We start from the raw sequence: 19781 nt of genomic DNA, 5'->3' as shown, positions 1-19781 counted from the left end.
GGAGAAAGTGACAAAATATTAAGACTATGTCAATGGTTTTCATTTTCATTATTTCATATGATTTGAAATGAAAAGGCAGGCCAAGATGTAACAATATAAAGATCTTTAATGCATACACAAGAAATGGTCTTTAAAATGGTTGCAACAAAATATTGTTTGTATGACTTGTTTACATTGAACCATTCTTTCTTTCCAGTATATTTGCAACCAAAAAAAACTGAAAATTTATTACAACTACACTAAGGCGATGCATCAAAATTGATTATAAGTCTGAACAAAAGAACTAACTCTTCTTGGCTTTTCAGCAAACAAACAGCACTGAGTTTTTATTTCTACAGCAAGAAAAGGATGCAGAATAGAGAGAAATTTGTGATTTGTTTGCTCAAAAATGGCAACCTGTGTTCAATCTGTTCATCAATATGACAGTTCAATGTATTGGGGTTCTCATTGTAATGAAAATGGTTGAAAACATACTATGGTGTTCAGCAATCCTGCTGCCTTGCCCGACGAGCACAGTCGGCAAATGATTTAACTACTTGAGCACATTTGAGGGGATCTTTGGCGTAGTTCTTGTAGCACTTGAGACAAGCCTCTTTCTCGGCTTCACAGGGCATGGGCTTTCTGGTAGGGTAGCTTGAACTCTTTATCATGGAGTTCTTTTGCTCTCTGAGTCAGTTCCCGAGTCATGTTGGCCTCCTGCTTCTCCAACTTCTCGAGGACCCTTTCACTCTCTTGGAGGACAGAGCGTATTGCTTCTAATTCAGCATTTGCTGTTGCATGCTGAGAAGGGGCTACTGGCAGGAACATTGGTGGTTGGTGCGGCCATCCTCCACCAAGATTGCTGTTTGGCGAACCAGGAGTTGGCTTTGTTGTTTTCTGCACTTGTTGAGGCTCATTAGGAAGCTTTGGCTTCAGTTTCTTGGTTTTCTTTCTCGGTTTGTTCTCATTATTTACAAGCCGGTTCACTAAGTTGGAACTAATTTGGACTGTGTATGAGTCCTCCATCAAAATCAAAGCAATCTGCAAAATGAAAATCAATAATTTGTTATTCGCTTTCGTTCCTTGTATACCATGTAGCTTTCAGAAATCTCAAGAAATAGTGTGCATGTTTTGAAGTTGGTAGGTGTTGAACAAAGTTCCAATGGCCACCCATACTTGCAGCACATCATATAAGCATGATGCAAGGAAATGGTTCAATGAATGGAAAAAGTTTAACTGAGTATGCAGACAACAGGAAGAATAAGATTGTTGTATTCCCGAAGTCTTGATTGAATGTTGTTTCCATGTAATGACAGGCAAAAATATTTCATCTATCACACAGTTGAGCTATAGCATGGATAGGCCAGACAAATTCTAGTTGTCCTGTGGTTTGGGAAACTTTGTAAGAAATGCTGGAGAACAACACAATTTTCTATCTTTGGGCCTAAACAACCAAAGGTGTTGTTATAGTAGATTTTGTTCAAGGATGCAAAAGCAAAATCATCACCACTCAATAAGAACACCCGACAGAATTCATGTACATTATAGTAACATAAGCAGGTGGAGTGATGTCTATAGATTACAGTAGCGAGGCCAGAAAAAACAGAAGACATATATTCTGACTCTTTGGACTGAAACAAAGCCATGTCCTAATACTATTTCATAATTGTACAAAATGGACTTAAAGCTTCATGGGTATTGTTAGTGAGATTTTGACCTCAAAGGAAGTGCTTAGCCCATGAAAATTCAAAAAGGAAATCAAGCTTGTGATCAACAAAAATGAAGCCATCAATGGGTGAGAAACAAATGTCACCCCTTTTAGACAGCACTTTTCTCATGAGAGAAAATGACAATAGGAATTGATCCTCCTGAACAGAATGGGGAAAAAAATGGAACTTTAAGCTCCTTGATTTGCTGATTTAGCCAAAGAAATCGATTGTGAACCTCTTCTGCCTTCACTTGCTCAAAGATACAGGAAAATCTTTCGGAGAAATTATGGTTTCTGTGGGCCAAACATTAACTCATTGAGTTTTGATTGCATTACTAAGCTGGGGAGTAGCAGATACTCACCTAAAGGCAAACATATGATCCATTATCTGAATTCTTTGCAATAAATTAAAGCATAAGATTATGGCCTTTCAATATACTTTCAAGCCAGAAAAGTATAGTACAATACATTATTTGATAATCTTAGAAAAACAAACATAAATTCAACAGAGAGTGACACCTGACTTAAACCCTAATATAGAAAGATTTGTTATAAATCCATCGCACTCATAGCTGCACATCCCTGACCTAGTGCTATATTGGGTAGACAGATTCAATAACAGCTTGAAGACATTAGTGGGAGGGTCATCAAACATTAATCATACTGGCCCCATGATTGACAAGACTACTTTTAATCAACGAATCTATATTGGAAACCATGAGCTTTGGCCTACTCCATCTCAATCATATGGTAAGCAATTGGCATAGGAAGGTGAGTGAGTTCAATCCTTCACATGAACATGAGTAGTGCTATATGATGTCTGCAGTGATAAGGCCAAAACTTTTATCCCAACATGAATTAATGATCACGAATCATTTCATCTAGAAGAAGCACTTAGAATAAGAAGAAGATGATGATAATATATTTGGATCTCTTTTATGTTAAGAAACAGGAGTATTTGATCTATGTGATTTCCACCAAAATAAACATTTATTGTTCAGAGCAGCTAAAACAAAAACAAAAAAAAAGTTAAGGATTTAGCAGCTTCCATTTTCAAACAAAATAGCTAAAAAACCATCTTCCTATGGCCCCTCAAAAAGGATTATGATACCATATCCAAAACTCACCATCAAGACCACATTTTTTCAGTGAAAACCATATGATTTGCAGTGATTACCAAAGATTATCATGCTACATTAATCAGTGAAATCCTTTCCCGAGATGCTGATCTCATATTCTAATACCAACGTTTGGTTCTTAATCAACATGCTCAACAACTCAAAATTTGCCAAAATATGATTAGAAGATGTCACTTTGTGACAATAATCCTAATATCCCAATAGTTTTGAGGATCAAGCAGCACCATTTACAATGCACACAAGCAAAAACAATGGCAATTCTTTCAGTACTAATCTTCGTTTTCATCTTCAATTCCGACTAGCGTAGCACAACAAGTCAAATCAATTCAAGAAAAAGTAGAAACAAAACGAAAATGATGCCCTAGAAAAAGGAAAAAAAAAAAAGAACAATCCAATGCATTGATTGAGGAACAACAAAAGATCAACCTCATGAATCATAGCGCGAGACGGATTAGAATTAGGGATTCGAGGGAATCGTACCAATCGAGAGGGCTCAAGGAGCTTTGGGGCCGGCGCGCGCGAGTGGAACTGGGAGAGCTCCGTGAGATGGAGCGAAACACGGTTGGGGGGCTTATCGATCAGTGGATCGAGATGAGCACAGCTCCCGAGGCATTATGATGAACAGTGAACGGTCTTCATGAGCTAACTAATTATTACATACATTCAAATTAAAATCAAGTATTTAGAGTTAATTATGGAGCTAGGATGGCTAAGGGCTTTGGTCCAACAATACTGGGCTCACTCAATTTACATAACATATTAATGGATTTTATTTTTAAATATTAATTTTTTTTTTATGTTTATGATATATATATATATATATATATATTTGTAATTTTATTTATAGATTATAAATTAAAAATTAATATTAATAAATATATATAATTTTCTGGTATTTAATGAGAAAATAATAATAAATTATAAAATATTGTAAAATAAAATTCCAACATTGTGACCCGATTGACCCGACCGGGTCAATTGTTTCTCGGTTGAACCGTCCGGGTCACTGGGTTAACACCGGGTTTTTTCCATACCTGATTCAACGAGGTATTTCCGGACCGATCACATAGCCGGTTCCTGGTTTTTTCGGTTGAACCGGCCGGTTCAACCGGGTCTGATTACCTTGGGTACATGAAGTTAAAATCTCACATGATGCAGTAGTAGTAACGAGTACATGATTGTGGGTGCGGACATACACTCACATATTAAAAAACACTAGGATAAAAGCTTGTAATGATAATAAAAGATAAATATATTATTAAAAAAACATAAATCTTGCTATGTAGCATACCCTAGAGGCTTGAGTTGCTAGACATTATCAAGGAAATTCATAATCTCACCTCATATAAGAAGATTTAATAGAGACAATGCCACATCTAATGTGGGTAAAAAAACATGATACTAATACCAAATTTTTCTATAACATAAAAAAAATAACAACATATATGTCAGGATGTAATATGGGAGGATCAAACAATACCCTGCTTTTGAAACCAGGTGAGATGACTTCAAAACCCATGGCCTAATGAATTTCCTATATTGTTTTTCTAGAAGTTTTGGTCCATTGCCCTGAACTTGTTAAACTCTGTGAGTACTTTTAGAAGAGTTTATCAATTTGGAATACATAAACTCACTTGAAAAATGTAGCATTCCAAGCGATGCAATAAACTGGCCACTACTCCTTGTGTGCTCTTCCATGCAACCATTAAATCAATTGATCATTGATTTTTCAAGTGTTCTTCTGCAACAAGCATTTGGCACTTCTTTGGTCACATATTTAAGATAACTATTGTTCCTACTTCCTCAAGGTTTATGTGGAAAACCTGTAGGGCAGACTTCCAAACCTCATAAGCATAATTATTTGGAATATTTAGTTTGAGATGAATAACTATGTCTTTAATGTTAAACTAGGCATTCTCCCCGGTTTCGCATCGGAGTTTTGCACAAATAAATAAGTGCAATTAAATTTTTTTCAATTATTAATATCATAAGTAATATAAATAAAAACTTAAATATAATAAAAAAATTTAAAATTTGGTTTTTGAAACACTCTCAAAGAAAATTATAAAAATAATATAACTAAACAACTCAATGGAAACTGTTGAGTACTTTGGATTTCAAAGGTCTTATGCACATTTATTGTATAAATAAATAAGTGCAATTAAATTTTTTCTATTATTAATATCATAAATAATATAAATAAAAAATTTAAATTTATTCCTTCAAACACTCTAGGGAGCAAATTAAAATAATATAATTAAACAACTCATACAATGGAAACTGTTGTATATTTTCAATTTCAATTTCAAAAGTCTTATGGACAATTATTGCATAAATAAAAAAGTGTAATTAAAGTTTTTAAAATTATTAATATCATAAGTAATATATATAATTTAAATATAATAAAAAAATGTATTTTATTTTAGATTTTTCATCTTCTTTGTATTCATCTTCTCATAAACCCAATCTATATCATTTAATAAATATGAAACTATTGGTAATTTAAAAAAATAAAGCTTATGTTGTAATTTAATGTAATACCAAATAAATGTCGTTAATTTTTATTCATTTAATTATAATTTTTTATTAATAATACAATATTTTTTTATTTTTTTATTTTTATTTTTATACCAAATAAATGTTGTTTATTCTTTTATAAACCAATAATTCCAAATAAATTTAGTAAAGATTTTCAATTTCCAAAAGCCATATATTTCCATGAGTACGTCTATTGAATGTTTAATATAAAACTGACTTAATGTCTATTATAAATCAAGTCCATTAAATCTTATATGCTCATAATGCAATGGGGAAAATTTTTTTAAAAAGAGTTTAAAAATCTTCCTTGAAACATTCTCCGATCAGATTACCATCTGTTTCATTAAGAGATCTTATTTAATATAATAATATTATCTATTAGTCTCCTATATTTTTTTCATTTTTAAAATTTAATATAATACCAAATAAATATTTTTAAATATTTTTTAAACCAAAAACTTTAAAAAATTACGAAGGATTTAATATAAAACCGATTTAATGGCTATGATGAAATCTATGCCACTTTAAATATATGCAAAAATATATATATATATATATATATATATATAAATCTTTTTTAAAACCCTCTCCATTATATTAAAACATCCTATTAAATATCTAATATAAAACCAATTTAATGGCATGATGAAATCAATGCCTATTATGCAATTAAAATTTTTAATTATTAATACCATATTTAATATAATAAAAATATTAAAATTATTCATTGAATCACTCTTAGAACACTTTATACATCTACTTTAATAATTGTTGGGGTTTATCCGGTTTTTGGAACAGTGAAAATCTGCGGAAGGTACTGTAGTAATGCTACTGTTTGATGGCACTGTAGCACTGTTATTGTTCACATGCGGCCTTTATATGGGCGCACACTTGCCCGTGAACCTCACTGGCGATCCTATGCGGTCGCAAGCTTACCCGTGAGCCTTACTGTCTACCGGGGACACTGCAGCAAAGTACTGTTCACATACATTGTTCAACACACTATAGGAAAATCACTGTTCATGTGAGGTCTCATGCTGCCGCAAAACACCCGTGAGCTTCACTGGCGACCTTATGCGGCCCGTATGCAGCCCGCATAAGCCGCAAAAAATCTTGTAGAGCTTCCTTGAGGCTTCAAATGTCTTCACAAGTCTTCTACAACCCTTTAATGCTTCAAAACAAGCATAAAACACTACTAAACCCCTCAATTCTTGTTAGAATGGGATGAACAAATATACAACAATGCAAAAACACAATTTTAGCGTGAAAAACCCTACGAATCGAGGGAAAAACCACGGGACTCCTTAGAGCCTCTTAAATATACATCCACTATGTCAACAATGGGTTACAATGGTTCCTCTCTAGCTAACTAGAGGTTTACATGCATGAGGCTAACAGCATTCATAAGAAAGGATTTGTATGACATTACCACCATCATCATCAACAAGGATGGATAACAAACAACAAGTAGAGATGAAGGAAGGATCAAACCTAATCAATAGGTTGAGCTTCTTGCAAGGAATCTCCTCCCGGAGTTTGAGTGAGATCTGGCGATGTTTGGCCGTCCGATCTCCTTGCTCTAGCTCCCTCTCTTCCCTTTCTCCTCTCTTAATTTCTTGGTGGTAGCTTCCTCTCTCTCTCACACACACACACACACACACACACATATTGCACAAAAGCCCCTTCTACAAGAATGACACCTTCTCATTCACAATAAATGAGAGACATTTAGACTGTGAAATTACCTTGTTGCCCTCCACTTCTTTATTATTGACATAACTTCATTTTTTTCTTTTTCATTTTTATCTTGGGCCAAGCCCAAGCTTTATTTCTTCTTTGTTGGTAGCCCACCAAATGGGCTGAAACCCAACAATAATATGTATAGATGTGCAATGCTAATCACGATTATAATAAAAAACCATTCATATATTCATTTTTTCAGTGTTTGTAGCTCCTGAAGCAAAAGAACAAAAAATTGGAGTAGTCACTCAACACTACCAAAAGAAGTCTTGATTTAAGAGGATTCTTATGAGGCGATGAGAATGATTCAAGAGAGTTTGTGACATACCTAGATGGCGGATAGAAATTGACTGATATTTTTATGTTTTGGAGTCGTCCCAAGAGACAATGTCACTCATTTTTCTTATAGGGCCCGTTTTTTATCTTTTATGCTCAACATCTAGCTCTGTGCATTGTTCTCTTTACACCTAGTGAAAAATTTCTTTTTGTACTATGTTTGTAATTTTTTATATTTTGTTGTATGTTTTGTCACTCTTATTCTTTGTACCATTGTACTTTGTACATTAGCGTATAATAATATATATATGTGGTTTATCAAATTTTTTTAAATTTAAAAAAATTAATCGTGAGTGAAAAATCCGGCATGAAACCAACTTGTGTGATCTCTATTATTTTCATTCAAACTTTGATAAATCCAGGGTCCCTCATGTAGTCATCGTGCCACTCATATTCTGAGACTTTTTTTATTAGAAAAAACTCATATTTTGTCCATGAAAAAATTACCCTTTTTTTCTTCTCACCATGAATGTTGCATTTTTTCTTAATTTAAATTAAAATTACTCCCGTTAAAATATATTTACAGCATAACACAAAAACACCATTTATCAAATGTAAATAAAAAAATGTAAATTTTTTTTACACTTCCGTTTCAAGTCAAACCGGGAACCGACTTTGCTTTTCCGTCCCGTTACGGGAATCGACACGTGCCATTGCCTCAGACTTCTTTAATATGGTAAACACCAAACCAACGGCCGGATCTCCATCATTAATGCTCTTTGCCCACTTGGAACGATATCAACCGTCAGATTAACCATAATTTGCTTGCTTTTCGCTCAAGCAACGAAGGGAGGGTTTTCTATTTCTACCCGCAGTGCCGTGCGCCGTCACGGCTCTTGCTCTTCTCCGTCTCGCGAGGTCTTCGTCTGGCGATCGAGAGATAGAGAGAGAGCCGCCTTCGATCGTTGAGATGAAGCGCTTGTTTCTCGAAATCCCCAGGTGTTTTTCTTTGTTTTCAATCATAGTCTATTGATTGTTTTGTTTTTGCGGTTTTTTTTTTAATTTTTATTTTTGGGTTTTTTAGGCTATTGTGAAAATTTTGGTCGTTTATTGTGCTTTGGATGGTTGGATCGGGTGTTGTTTTGGTTGAATTTGATGATTTGGTGTTAGATCCATGGGGATTGTGTGAATTTTTGGATTTTTTTATCTTTTTTTGGTTTTGTGGAAAAGGAGATGTTGAGAGTTAGAGTTTGATATGTTTGAATTTGTTGATTTGGTGTTAGATCCATGATCTTGATGCTTTGATTTTTGGATTTGGTTGTTGGGATAATTTGAAATAGTTTCTTTCTTATGATTGTTGATTTGTTTAGTGTGGAAATTCTTTCTTTTTCTTTCTGTGTGTTAAATTTAGCTGGTTCTTTTGTGTTAGATTTGGTGTAGAGCAAGAGGAAGGGAACAAGATGAAAGATAGAATTCTAGGAAAAAAAAAAAAGAACAAATCTGTCAGTAAAATTTTTATTCATCTAAACACAAGAAAGGATCTTTCTTTGTTGTTTTGTTTTCTTTTGTTTTTCACTTATTTCCCCACATTCAGAAGGTGACCTTTGTGAATTTTGATCACGCTGACAGAATAGTCAGCGTATCATTCATTTGCAATTTGGAAAGAACAAAAATCTCCTTCACATTATTTAAAAGAAAAAAAACCTTTTTCTTTATAGCTTTAGAGGAGGGTGGGATGTGATTTGATACTTAATTTCATTTGGCAAAGGCACTATCTTATATGAGGCAGCCGCAGACAGATGGTAATGTTGTGGCTGCAATCATTAAGTGGACGCAATAATAAAAATGAATTGAACACTCGAGACCAAGTATAGGCATCTCCTACTGTTGACAAGAAGTGGAATGTACAAGTCTATCATCATCAGGTGGTTATAGGAATGAAGATGATTTCCCACATGAGATTCAGAATACAAATGTCTTAATGTTGATTGTAAGTGATGAAATAATTATCTCTGTAGTTATCTGAGTGGACAGAGAAATGAAGATGATTTCGCTCATTGAAGTGGCTAGGTGCATCTTATGATGTTGAAAGCAACAGCATGCAAATGTTCCTATAGTTGTCAAGTGGATGTGGGCATGGGAATTAATTTGCCCATTGGAATGATTCGTAGCATTTCCCCATGTTATCGGCAGTGGTGTGCAAATGTCCATATTATTACGGGCAATGTGTGATGGTGGGAGTTTCTTGATATGGTTTTCATTTTCTAGAAGAATAATAATAGACGTGTATGTTTAGCCATCTGTGAAGATGCAATCCTTGAGATGGTTGACATAGGAGTTATCAAGAGATTGAGTGGCAAGAAGAAGTTTCTTTCTATTGTGAGGTGCTTTATACTCGAGTAAATGAGCAGAAGTTGCTGTATAGGTGGGCATTTGGGATGATTGATCGATTTTTTTAGTTTGCTAGAACTGTAAGTTAATTGTTCAGCTTGCTTATGTTAATAAAGATGCTTATTTCTTTTTGTTTCTTAAATGGGGCACTGGTATACAATCATTTGTTTTCTGCGAAAAAGTTCGGAAATAGCAAATCTTGTGGCTCATATGCATCTCAGAAGCCTGATACTGGCTTTGTATTGTTGATGTTGATATCGCTATGGATTTCTGATGTGGCGGCTATAAGTAATTGGCACAAACAATTTTATACATGTAGTTTTTGGAAGGACGCTTGTGATTGTTCTCCTCTGAGGAAATGGATAAGTAGATATCTTGCAAATACTGAATGGTATATGCTCACTCTGGAGTTCTTTTAACGTATTTGTGTATGTAGCCAATTGTTAACATTTATGCATAGTTAAGTCATGTTGTGTTTTTTTTAGTTCATAGGTGATATTGCCCTTTTGTCAATCATTTTATCAGTTTTCTAAGACTTATATTACCCCTCTGAAACTTCTCATTGAATACTGCATGTCAGCATCTCTTTTGCTGAGCATAGCTTTTCATAGAAGTATATTTATACCATTTTCATTGTTGTTTTCATCTTGAAGCTATATAGTCATATAGATTATGGATTTTAAGTTGAATGTTAATATACTCAGGCTTTGAATTTCAGATTGGATGTAGTTTGATACTGGAAGATGCATATGAGGATAATCTATTTTGATTTATTGGTTTTTTTAGCCAGATGAAATATAGTTCATAAACATTTTTATTATTCTTATGCAAGGGGGTGTCAATGCCCAGGCAACGTTGGTATGGAATGAATCTCTTATTTGCAACTGTAAACTAGTGTCAGCATTTCCTATATCAGTAGTTTAGGTGGAGAATCTAAGCGACACCTAAAGGTTGTGGGAGAGTTTGGGTAACTAGTGTTCAGTCTGTCCTTTCAGGTGGCTTATTGTCAGATGACCACATGATAGTTCTTTTGCCAAATGCCTTATGTTAACTGCTACCATTTTTTCACTAATATCCCTCCTGTTGCCATATTTTTCTTTTTTTCCTTTTATTTTTAGATTTTGATTATTAAGTGCTAAGAGAAAGGATGAGGGGGGGATCCTTTATGGATGACATGTTATGTATGAATCTTGCCATAAAGGTATACTGTATTTGCATGTTATGAGTATTTTTTATACTTTTGTTACTTCCATTCAATTCAATGATTCTGGTTGTGTTCCAATTGATTTTAAATGGATGTCGGTGAACCTACTACTGTTCACTGAATAACATATACAAATATGTGGCTTTCCTGAAATGTAAGGAGTAATATGTAATAGAATATTATGACTTGTAAATGAAGCATGGACAGGAGGTTCGGATACCTGCATGACTTGGCCTTTGTAGTTCTAAAAAGGGCAATGATATTTTTTGTAAAAGGATTAGACCCCAAATTATGTTTTTATATTTTCTTAATAACATGCCATCCAACATGAAATTAGAGTCATGTTCATTTGTATAGATGTTCAAGAGTGAATTCATGTGACCACTTTATCCACCAAATCATAAAATTCTTTTTTATAATTTCCTTCTGTATGATTTATTGATGCAAATGCTTTTTCCAATTTGAACATGGTTTTTTCTGCTTGCTGCCCTTACTTTTTCAAGATTATACTGCAGAAGTGTTGGTGAAACTTACTGAATCTTTGGCATTCTTAGGCTACCTACAAATTAAGGATTCAAATTTCCAAGTCCTTATATTTCGTATTCATGCTATTAGCAGGTTAGTTTTCAATTATTGTCATGGTTCCAGTAACTTATGCCATGTTTTTCTATGATAACCCCTTGAAGTATTTCTACCTTCATGACTTCATGACCTGTAATAGTTGTTGGGACTGTTTTTGGTATAGTTGTTCATAGTTTTTAACTCTGAACTGATCGATGGTGGTGGGAGTTAGTTCACATTCTTCCATATACTACTGTTCCTTTGGTGTCCGAATGGTTTCTGATCAAAATGCACATGTCAGATTTTCTATTTGTGTTTACTAAGCTGGAATAATGACCTCGAGAATTCAGTTCCTTGATTCTTCTTTTTCTTATTGCTCTGGTTTCCTAGTAGTAAAGCCACACAGTACAAGGTTTATCATGTCAGTTTGGAATTGTTTGATTTGGCACAAAGTAACATCTCTGTTGTGTGTGTGTGCGCGACACATACGCCCCTTTCACATGGATATATAATATCACTTGCAAATCTTTAGGTTTCTCAATCCCTTTTTTTGTTCTTAGATATGATTAGTGCTTCTGAGTTATTTTTTATTTCCAGATTTTGTGAATTTGACAACAATCTTCTGATGTTTCTTTTTATTTCCATTTGTATGATGTTTAAATAGTATGTTCACGTCAGGCATTCTGTTCAGAGGTTTCCTGATTGCTGTCTTTGTTGATTCGAGTTTCTTCTGCTTATGGCAAAGGAAAGTTGTGAGTTGATACTGAGTAAGTAGGCTTCGTGGAGGTTGACTCATTGAAAAGAATTTCTTACCAGTCAACGTTCGGTTCTTTTAACAAAAATGGAAGCAAAGAACGTAAGGGTGTTGGATGATAGGATGTTTGTTTCTGCTTCCAAGTTGAAGGAAACAGCAGCAGCTTGTGTTGCTTGTTTGGCTGGTTCTGGCAATGCATTGGTTCAACACGAGTCTAGTTTTGCTCAAGCCATTAGGCATTGCAGCAAGGCTTCTACTGGGGACTGCAAGACTAATTTCAGTTGTTTACAAAGTCATTCTCTTCGAAACCACCAAAATTTTATTAAGAGTGGGTTGCCACAACGTGTTTTGTTTCACCATGATGATGCATGGAAAGATTTTCCTGGTGGTATCATTACAGTGGTCCAGGGAGATTTCCAAAGGAAAAAGGCTGTCACTGAAGTAATTCTTGATAACCAACATGTGTCATTAGACTTTTATCATATGGTCTGCACAACATTAGAAAGCGGGTCACGAAAACCAATTGCTTGGATTGATGAAAATGGTAAATGTTTCTTTCCAGAAATACATCCTGAATTTTGTGTGTCATGTCGATGCTGTCATTTGGACCAAGAGGGATGCTATTCATACCACTTGTGTGCGTAATGGGACTCGTGAACCTGAATTCCAGAAGGTTTCTGTTAGTGCTGCCGAAAGTTCAAATTCAGAACAGCCAGATGTTGAGATATTCTCCAAAGCAGAACAGAATGAGGAAATTTTTTCTAATTACCAGAAACATGAACTTCTTGAAAAAACTGGAGAAAATGAACCGTGTTCTCTCTTTCCTTCAAATTTTACTGGCTTTAGACCTTTACAGAATAAATCAACTAAGCCTGCTACTGGTCCAGATGTATATAGTGCCGTGCAGAATATTTTATTGTTAGGCTTGCGTCGGTATGTTTGTGAAAAGGACATAGTTGGAATCTTTAGAACCCCGTTATTGGATAATACAGGGCAAGTTCGTTTTAAGCGTTTCCAAGAGAAGGTTGAGCATACTAAGGTTCATCGTGGCAATGCAAATGTACGCTATGCTTGGCTTTCTTCTGCCAAGGATGCTGTTGAGGATGTCATGTTAAAGGGTTTCATGACAATGAAGGCACCTTCTCATGGACCATCTTTTGGTGTTGGTGTTCATCTTGCTCCAGCGAATTGCTCTGATATCTGGTGAGATTTTTTATTTTTAGTCTTTCATTTTTTCCCCTTCCATTTTGGATTTGCATGATTGCATAAGGAGAATCCAATGAAAATTTTCAGTGGTCATTAATTAAGATCATGCAACCTATTTCATGACATACTATTGCCATCTTAGTTTTTATTTGCTTCCTTTTGAAAAGTTGTTTGATGAATGGGTTTCTCACTGATAATTCTTCACAGTGCTAGTCATTCTGATGTCGACGAAAATGGTATAGTGTATATGATGTTATGCCGGGTTATAATGGGAAATGTGGAACTCATTCAACCTGGATCTAAACAATTCCAGCCCAGTAATGAAAAGTTTTGATAGTGGTGTTGATGATCTCCAAAAACCAAAGCATTATGTAGTATGGGATACAAATATTGATACTCACATCTATCCAGAATTCGTTGTGACTTTTCGAATGCCTTCTAAAGCCAAAGGTAATTTTCCATGATGATGCATTGTGATTAGTCTCTAGAAATTTGCTTTTATGTGAAGTGGAGTTTCAAACATGGAAGTTTTGTAATTTTTTATTTTTTCTGCAGAATGTTTGAATGGCAAAGAAAGCATATCTAATTTATCTGGCCTCACAAATTCTAGTTCTAGCCCATCCAAGGTAAAGTTCTATTTAATTCTGCAGGTGGATCATTTAATGTTCTTTATTTAAAGTGTATCTGTGGCTAGATTTGTCTCCATTTTACTTGTTTAGATTTGATATTAGATGTGTTTATTAGAGAATGGATGATTTTTGACTTGCATTGCAATTTTACCAACTGGGCATGAGTTTTCTGCAGCAATTGCCAATGTCCTCATTTTACATTAATTTGTGGAGATATTACTTAGATTGGGCTGTCACTAATAATAGTACACTTTAGCTTATGATGGTTGTGCTGATTGGTTGTAACTCATTTGTTGCAAGCAATGAGGAAGGAGAAGTGATCATCTGAAAGAAAGATGGTGATCGCCTGCCTCTGGTAGCAATGATCATAGAGCGACCAGATGCATACCATTTAGTGGAGAGATCTGTCAATACAGAAGCCATCTCACCACAGAACCTTTTTCTTTTTCTTTTCCTTATTGTGATTAGTGCTGCTTGTTCATGGGCAGGAGGGAATGTGTTCATTGCTCCCATCTTCGATGAAGACATCTCAGGAAAAAGAACAAGTAGCTTCTGGCAGAGGGGCAAGAACCCCCACATCACCCTGGATGCCTTTCTCAATGCTTTTTGCTGCTATTTCTACTAAAGTACTTCCTCAAGATATGGACTTAATCAATACTCATTACGAAGAGTTTAAGGTTAGTTTTCCTGCAATGTGTCCCTTTTCTCACCATAAAGCTTCAGCATTTGAACAACATATTATTATTATTATTTTCTATGTTGTCATCAGAGAAGAAAGATAACCAGGATCGACCTTGTTAAAAAGTTGAGACAGATAATTGGAGACAAACTGCTAATTTCTACTATTACACGGCTTCAACACAAGGTGATCTTTTCTTCAGCTCTATGTCCTCATTCTCATTAATAGGATCTAGCTTTTGGCCAATGCTTATATATTTTTTTTATGAAATACTCTCTTCTCTTCATCATGTACAAGCAAGGTAGGTCTTTGTGCCATGCTGTCTCCCCGGTTAATGCTTTCACACTAGATATTGTTCATTGTATGGGAAGCATCTCTTATGTCTCCCCGGTTAATGTTTTCACAAATGCTTTAAACTATTATTCAAACTTGTGATATTTTCACATTTGGAACTGTTGTAAGTTGATTATTTCTCGACCGTGTGCCCTAGTGTGCTCTAATATACTCGGGATCCTTATCTGAATTTTGCAGCTGCCACCAGTGGCAAGGAGCGTAGGGCCGAAACCATGGTGCAAGAATTATGAGGCCAAGGAATGAGTCCATTGCAGGTTGAAACTCTGAAGCAACAACGATAAGCCGACATTACTGGAATGCTAGTTCCGACCAACTTTTAGGTAATTAAGTAATATAGTGCATTTTGGTGCCTTATTTATTTTATTTTGTATCTATATATATATATAGAACATTTGTGGTAGTTCAACATGTGTGTGTGCGTGTGGAGGGGAAACTTCCAGGATGTTTGCCTCAAGTTGCTTTTAAGAATGGCCGATTTCTTTCTTTGTCATTTTTGTTCCTATTTTTATTTGATTTTGTGTACCTGTTGCCTGTTGGTAGTTATTATTATTATTATTATTATATATATATATATGAATATAAGTTTAAGTTTTAAAAATATTTAATTTTAATTATTATTAATTAAATCAAGGTTTGTTTTGCCTACATTTTTATTCTCCAACCAAGCCTACTGTTAATTTGCTTGAATGTTCATCTGTTTGATTATGTGATCATTCTTACTAGGAGTCCGTCTCATATATGATATAAAAACTAGTTGAATGAAACTACCCAAAGAAACATCAACAAAATGGTTAAAATAGATTATTCGTTTAAACTGAATTAAATGTGCAACAAACTGATGACCTACAACCATGTGAAGATTTATTACTATTTAAAAGGAAACATGTAACAAAGTCATGGAGCACAGTTGTTGCACAAATGATATAACAAAAGCCTAAATATAGGGAACAAAATGTTGATAGAGGGAGGCTTCTCTTTAGTACTCCACAGAAGAATCTACTCCGCTTGCCGGATCCCAACCAGGTGGCTTGATATTCGGCCAGTCTCCTCGGCATCCTAATCTGATGTAAAGACTCTTCTTCCCTACCATTAGAATCATTAAGGAAAATTCAGCTAAATGGAAATGCATGATGAATATAGGTTGACGAAAATTGGTATGCAAAACATCTGCAGGTTGACATCTAAAACTGATGATGTTGCTATATACCCACAGGCTGAACATGATAAGTCTCGAGTTCTCTCTCGCGCACTACTAAAATACGACTAATTTTAAGAGTAAACATGTCCATTGGTAATGTGATACCTGTTAGCTGTTTATCTGATAACAGTAATTGTTTCAGAGCACTCAGGCAGGCTTGAGCAACAGCTTGTGTATGTTCTGCATCCCATCCCCCAAGCTTCACTACCACATCCGCGTTTGTGTATCCGAGATTTTTATCCTGCATGTTCATTCGAGCCTCTTCCTTCGCAGAATTCTCATCTAAATTTTTAAAGAAAGATAATTTGAAGGTTATGCCGGCAATTTTATTTGATGAATGAATGATGGTTTATCCACATTTACTCAATGTGTGTATATACATACGCACACCTGACACCACCCACAAATATATACATATATTGAAAAGTTCCAAAGCTCCAAAGTATATAAGACCTTGTTGAAAGAGGGAAAATTCCTCACCTGAAGCTTCTGATTTGGATAACCATACAGTGAAGCCAGCATGAAGATGCTGCCATTTATCAGATCTTCTAGCAATTCCCTGCTCCCCTCCCAATGTAGCAACAACAGCACGAACATGACTGTAACAAGGAAATTTATCAGCTATTTCTGTTCATTGTATATATAACAAGATCATAAAGACAAAACTAAAAAAGAATATACCTGCTAAGACTTTCTAATACCACACCTTCTCCTGCAGCAACAGAGTCAGCTCCTTCGGAAATCACCCCTGGAAGTGATTAGACTTGTTAATGAAGCGCAAAAATAAGCTTCCAACTTCATAGTAAGAGCCAGTTCATAATCTGAAAGCAACTGGATGAATGAAAGTAGTAATTGTCTGAAAGTTCAGACAATAAGCTGACTGTTACACATACAATGTGTTTCTCAAGAGTTCAATCTAAAATATTCCTCAGCATGGGATCCTTTTCTACAGTAACAGACAAGATCATTCACAAGTCTATTCCAAACATATCAGGTATGTTCATTTGGTTTAGTTTCCAGAGATGTTTCTGACCTTCTTCATGGCTGTTCTTTCCTTTAGCTCTAGATTCATTGATCTGATAAACCAAAGAGCTGCAGCAGACCCTCTATAGTTGAATCCAGGATGTTAATTAGTTAAAACTAACTTCTGCATTAGACTTTGATAAAATGAACCACAGACAATAAGCAGAGGAGGATTTATCTGTATGTCCCAACACCCAACATCTGTGCATATATATATATATATATAATTTTTTTTTCTTGTACCAATTTTCGATCCTTGAATCACTTGAACCAATTGATAGTAGCACAAATCTCTCACCATCCAAGAACAAGAAGAGTGGTAAATTGAATATAGATTGATATGCGCACAAACTAAAGCTGATGAGCTCCAAATAATATTCACCTCTATAAATAGACTTTTACAACTAATGGTCTACTTCCTATTGCTGGGACAAATAAGATGGCATACTCACATGATTCAATGGATTGCTGAGTATATCTTTCTAGCAAGTCACTAGTGAAAAGTGGAGTATATCTGCAACATCATATCAAAATAATTTAGTCCAGAGCACACTTTCAAATCTTATAAAACTTCCTATTGATTTTGGAAACTGCCCTTTTGGTGTAAGAGCAATGCACATTTATGAATATTAAGTGCAAGGTGAGAGCTGTGGACAATACAGAATTAGGAAAGTGTTTTCCCCAAGAACAAGTTAAGATGAGATTAGATATAGCACCAATCTAATGCACACGGCTTCTTTTACCAACACCACAGTAATTAGAAGATAAGTACGTACCCGATACCAGAGGCAAGTTCTCCAGCAACTTTCTGGTTAATCTCCGTCGAATCTCCAACAAGATAAACTGAAGTGCCTTTCAAAAGCTGGGACACTCCTGCAGTGAGAGACATCCAGGACTCCATGATATCAGGCCATTTTAATTCCGTATCATATTTCTTCAAATTGATTACCAGTTGATCCTCATCTATATACCTGTTTGGTTTAAAAAGAGGGTATAACTTCTTCTGACTAATATGAAATGAACTACTAATTGATTTTATGATGTTTATTTATTGTCTCAAAGGCATTCTGTTTTATTGAACTCCACTAACCATATGGTCTCAGAAGGTTTTATCTTCTCATACAGATGATTGGTATCCAAAAGAGTTATCAAAGAGCCTGATGCTTTAACTCTAACTAATAACGACGTCTCATTTGCATCAACAAAAATATCACTGGAATCCTGGACGCCCATGGTGCCAATATCTAGCCTCAGTTCGACATCCGCAACACCATCATAAAACTGCAGAATGCATCATCACAAGAAATGAGTTGTTTTATATGGGAAATGAAACATTTGAGGTGAACACTGTCAAAGGATATGAAATATTAAAATTATAGTACATGAGCAACAGAATCCAGAGTTAGCAATAACACTGCAGATAAATGCTGGTTTAGACAAAAGAAGATCCCAAAAATTGGATAAAGATCCTAAAAAATTTATAAAGCATTCATTTTACTCAGGTAAACAAACAATTTAAAACCCTCCCTCATGAAGGTTAGGCTATCATCTATCCAATAATGGATATATTTTATAAGATCATTCTTGTAAAAAATAAATGGAAACAAGAAAGATCTTGCTTCATGACCTCAATTTAAAAGAAACCTATTATACTCCATCTTCTTGTGTAATTGCATAAAGATGATAATAAAAACACTCTTTTTCCACAATATTGATCCATTGTGCATTTCAAAATAGCATCTTCAACACATAATTTAGTAAGTTAAAGTGTTTCAGTTTCTTGGTTTAATGATGAAGCATCTCACAGTAGAATCAAACAAATCTTGCTAAATATCCAATCCAATTAATGTAGAAAAAAAAAAAGAAAAAGAAACATATCATGAAATCAGAACACATTGATGAACAGAATTACAGATTTTTCCATTCAAATCTCACAAATAAGAATGAACTTCACAAGAAATGAGCTTAAAACTATTTCATTTAGCTGGATTCAGTTAAAAATTAAGGCTCTTTACCTCGTAATTCTTGTTTTTAACAGTAAACTCAGAGAGATTGCGGCCAGAAACTGACTTAAATTTCAGAGAAAAAATGCATCTTCTCGGGAGTAGAAACGAAGAAAAAGACGGAAGCTTGGAGCCATTGAAGGAGATTTGGAGTCTAGGTGTGCGACTCTGGAGTATAGAAACCCTAGTTAGGCCTTCTCTAGGGCTTTGGAGAGATAGAGAAAGAGCGGGGACGAACGCAAAAGCCATTGGCGCGCTAAGATGTGAAGATGAAGAAGACGCGACGAAGAAAGAGATGAGAAGATAGAACGACAAACTATTGGACCTTCGGTCTTTTAATGGGCTGAAGCCCAAATGGTCTTCAAATGGGCTCTTCAAAGCCCATGGGCTATAACTGAT

At 35.0% G+C, this 19781-nt stretch overlaps 3 protein-coding genes across 3 annotated transcripts; 1 reads left to right on the top strand and 2 right to left on the bottom strand.

The window, feature by feature from the left end:
- Positions 1 to 269: 269 nt before the first annotated feature.
- Positions 270 to 3418, bottom strand: LOC120257985. The gene is given in 3 exon segments (XM_039265308.1): positions 270 to 629; positions 631 to 1020; positions 3307 to 3418. Coding segments are annotated over 2 exon segments (522 nt in total). The 5' UTR covers positions 1006 to 1020; positions 3307 to 3418; the 3' UTR covers positions 270 to 482.
- A 4805-nt stretch (positions 3419 to 8223) lies between these two features.
- Positions 8224 to 15648, top strand: LOC120259580 (inactive poly [ADP-ribose] polymerase RCD1-like). The gene is given in 9 exon segments (XM_039267215.1): positions 8224 to 8379; positions 12201 to 12854; positions 12856 to 13493; positions 13704 to 13824; positions 13826 to 13946; positions 14052 to 14122; positions 14614 to 14802; positions 14895 to 14990; positions 15336 to 15648. Coding segments are annotated over 8 exon segments (1779 nt in total). The 5' UTR covers positions 8224 to 8379; positions 12201 to 12377; the 3' UTR covers positions 15402 to 15648.
- A 349-nt stretch (positions 15649 to 15997) lies between these two features.
- Positions 15998 to 19720, bottom strand: LOC120258022 (probable inactive shikimate kinase like 2, chloroplastic). The gene is made up of 8 exons (XM_039265361.1): positions 19395 to 19720; positions 18470 to 18660; positions 18156 to 18350; positions 17832 to 17893; positions 17038 to 17104; positions 16837 to 16955; positions 16462 to 16638; positions 15998 to 16241 (listed from the first exon to the last, which is right to left on the bottom strand). Exons 1-8 carry the CDS (start codon positions 19629 to 19631, stop codon positions 16135 to 16137), a joined length of 1155 nt encoding a protein of 384 aa, XP_039121295.1. The 5' UTR covers positions 19632 to 19720; the 3' UTR covers positions 15998 to 16134.
- Positions 19721 to 19781: the final 61 nt, after the last annotated feature.

This window comes from Dioscorea cayenensis, chromosome 4 (genome assembly GCF_009730915.1).
Source record: "Dioscorea cayenensis subsp. rotundata cultivar TDr96_F1 chromosome 4, TDr96_F1_v2_PseudoChromosome.rev07_lg8_w22 25.fasta, whole genome shotgun sequence".
Classification (NCBI taxonomy): domain Eukaryota; kingdom Viridiplantae; phylum Streptophyta; class Magnoliopsida; order Dioscoreales; family Dioscoreaceae; genus Dioscorea; species Dioscorea cayenensis.
This window is presented reverse-complemented; position numbering and strand designations above follow the sequence as displayed.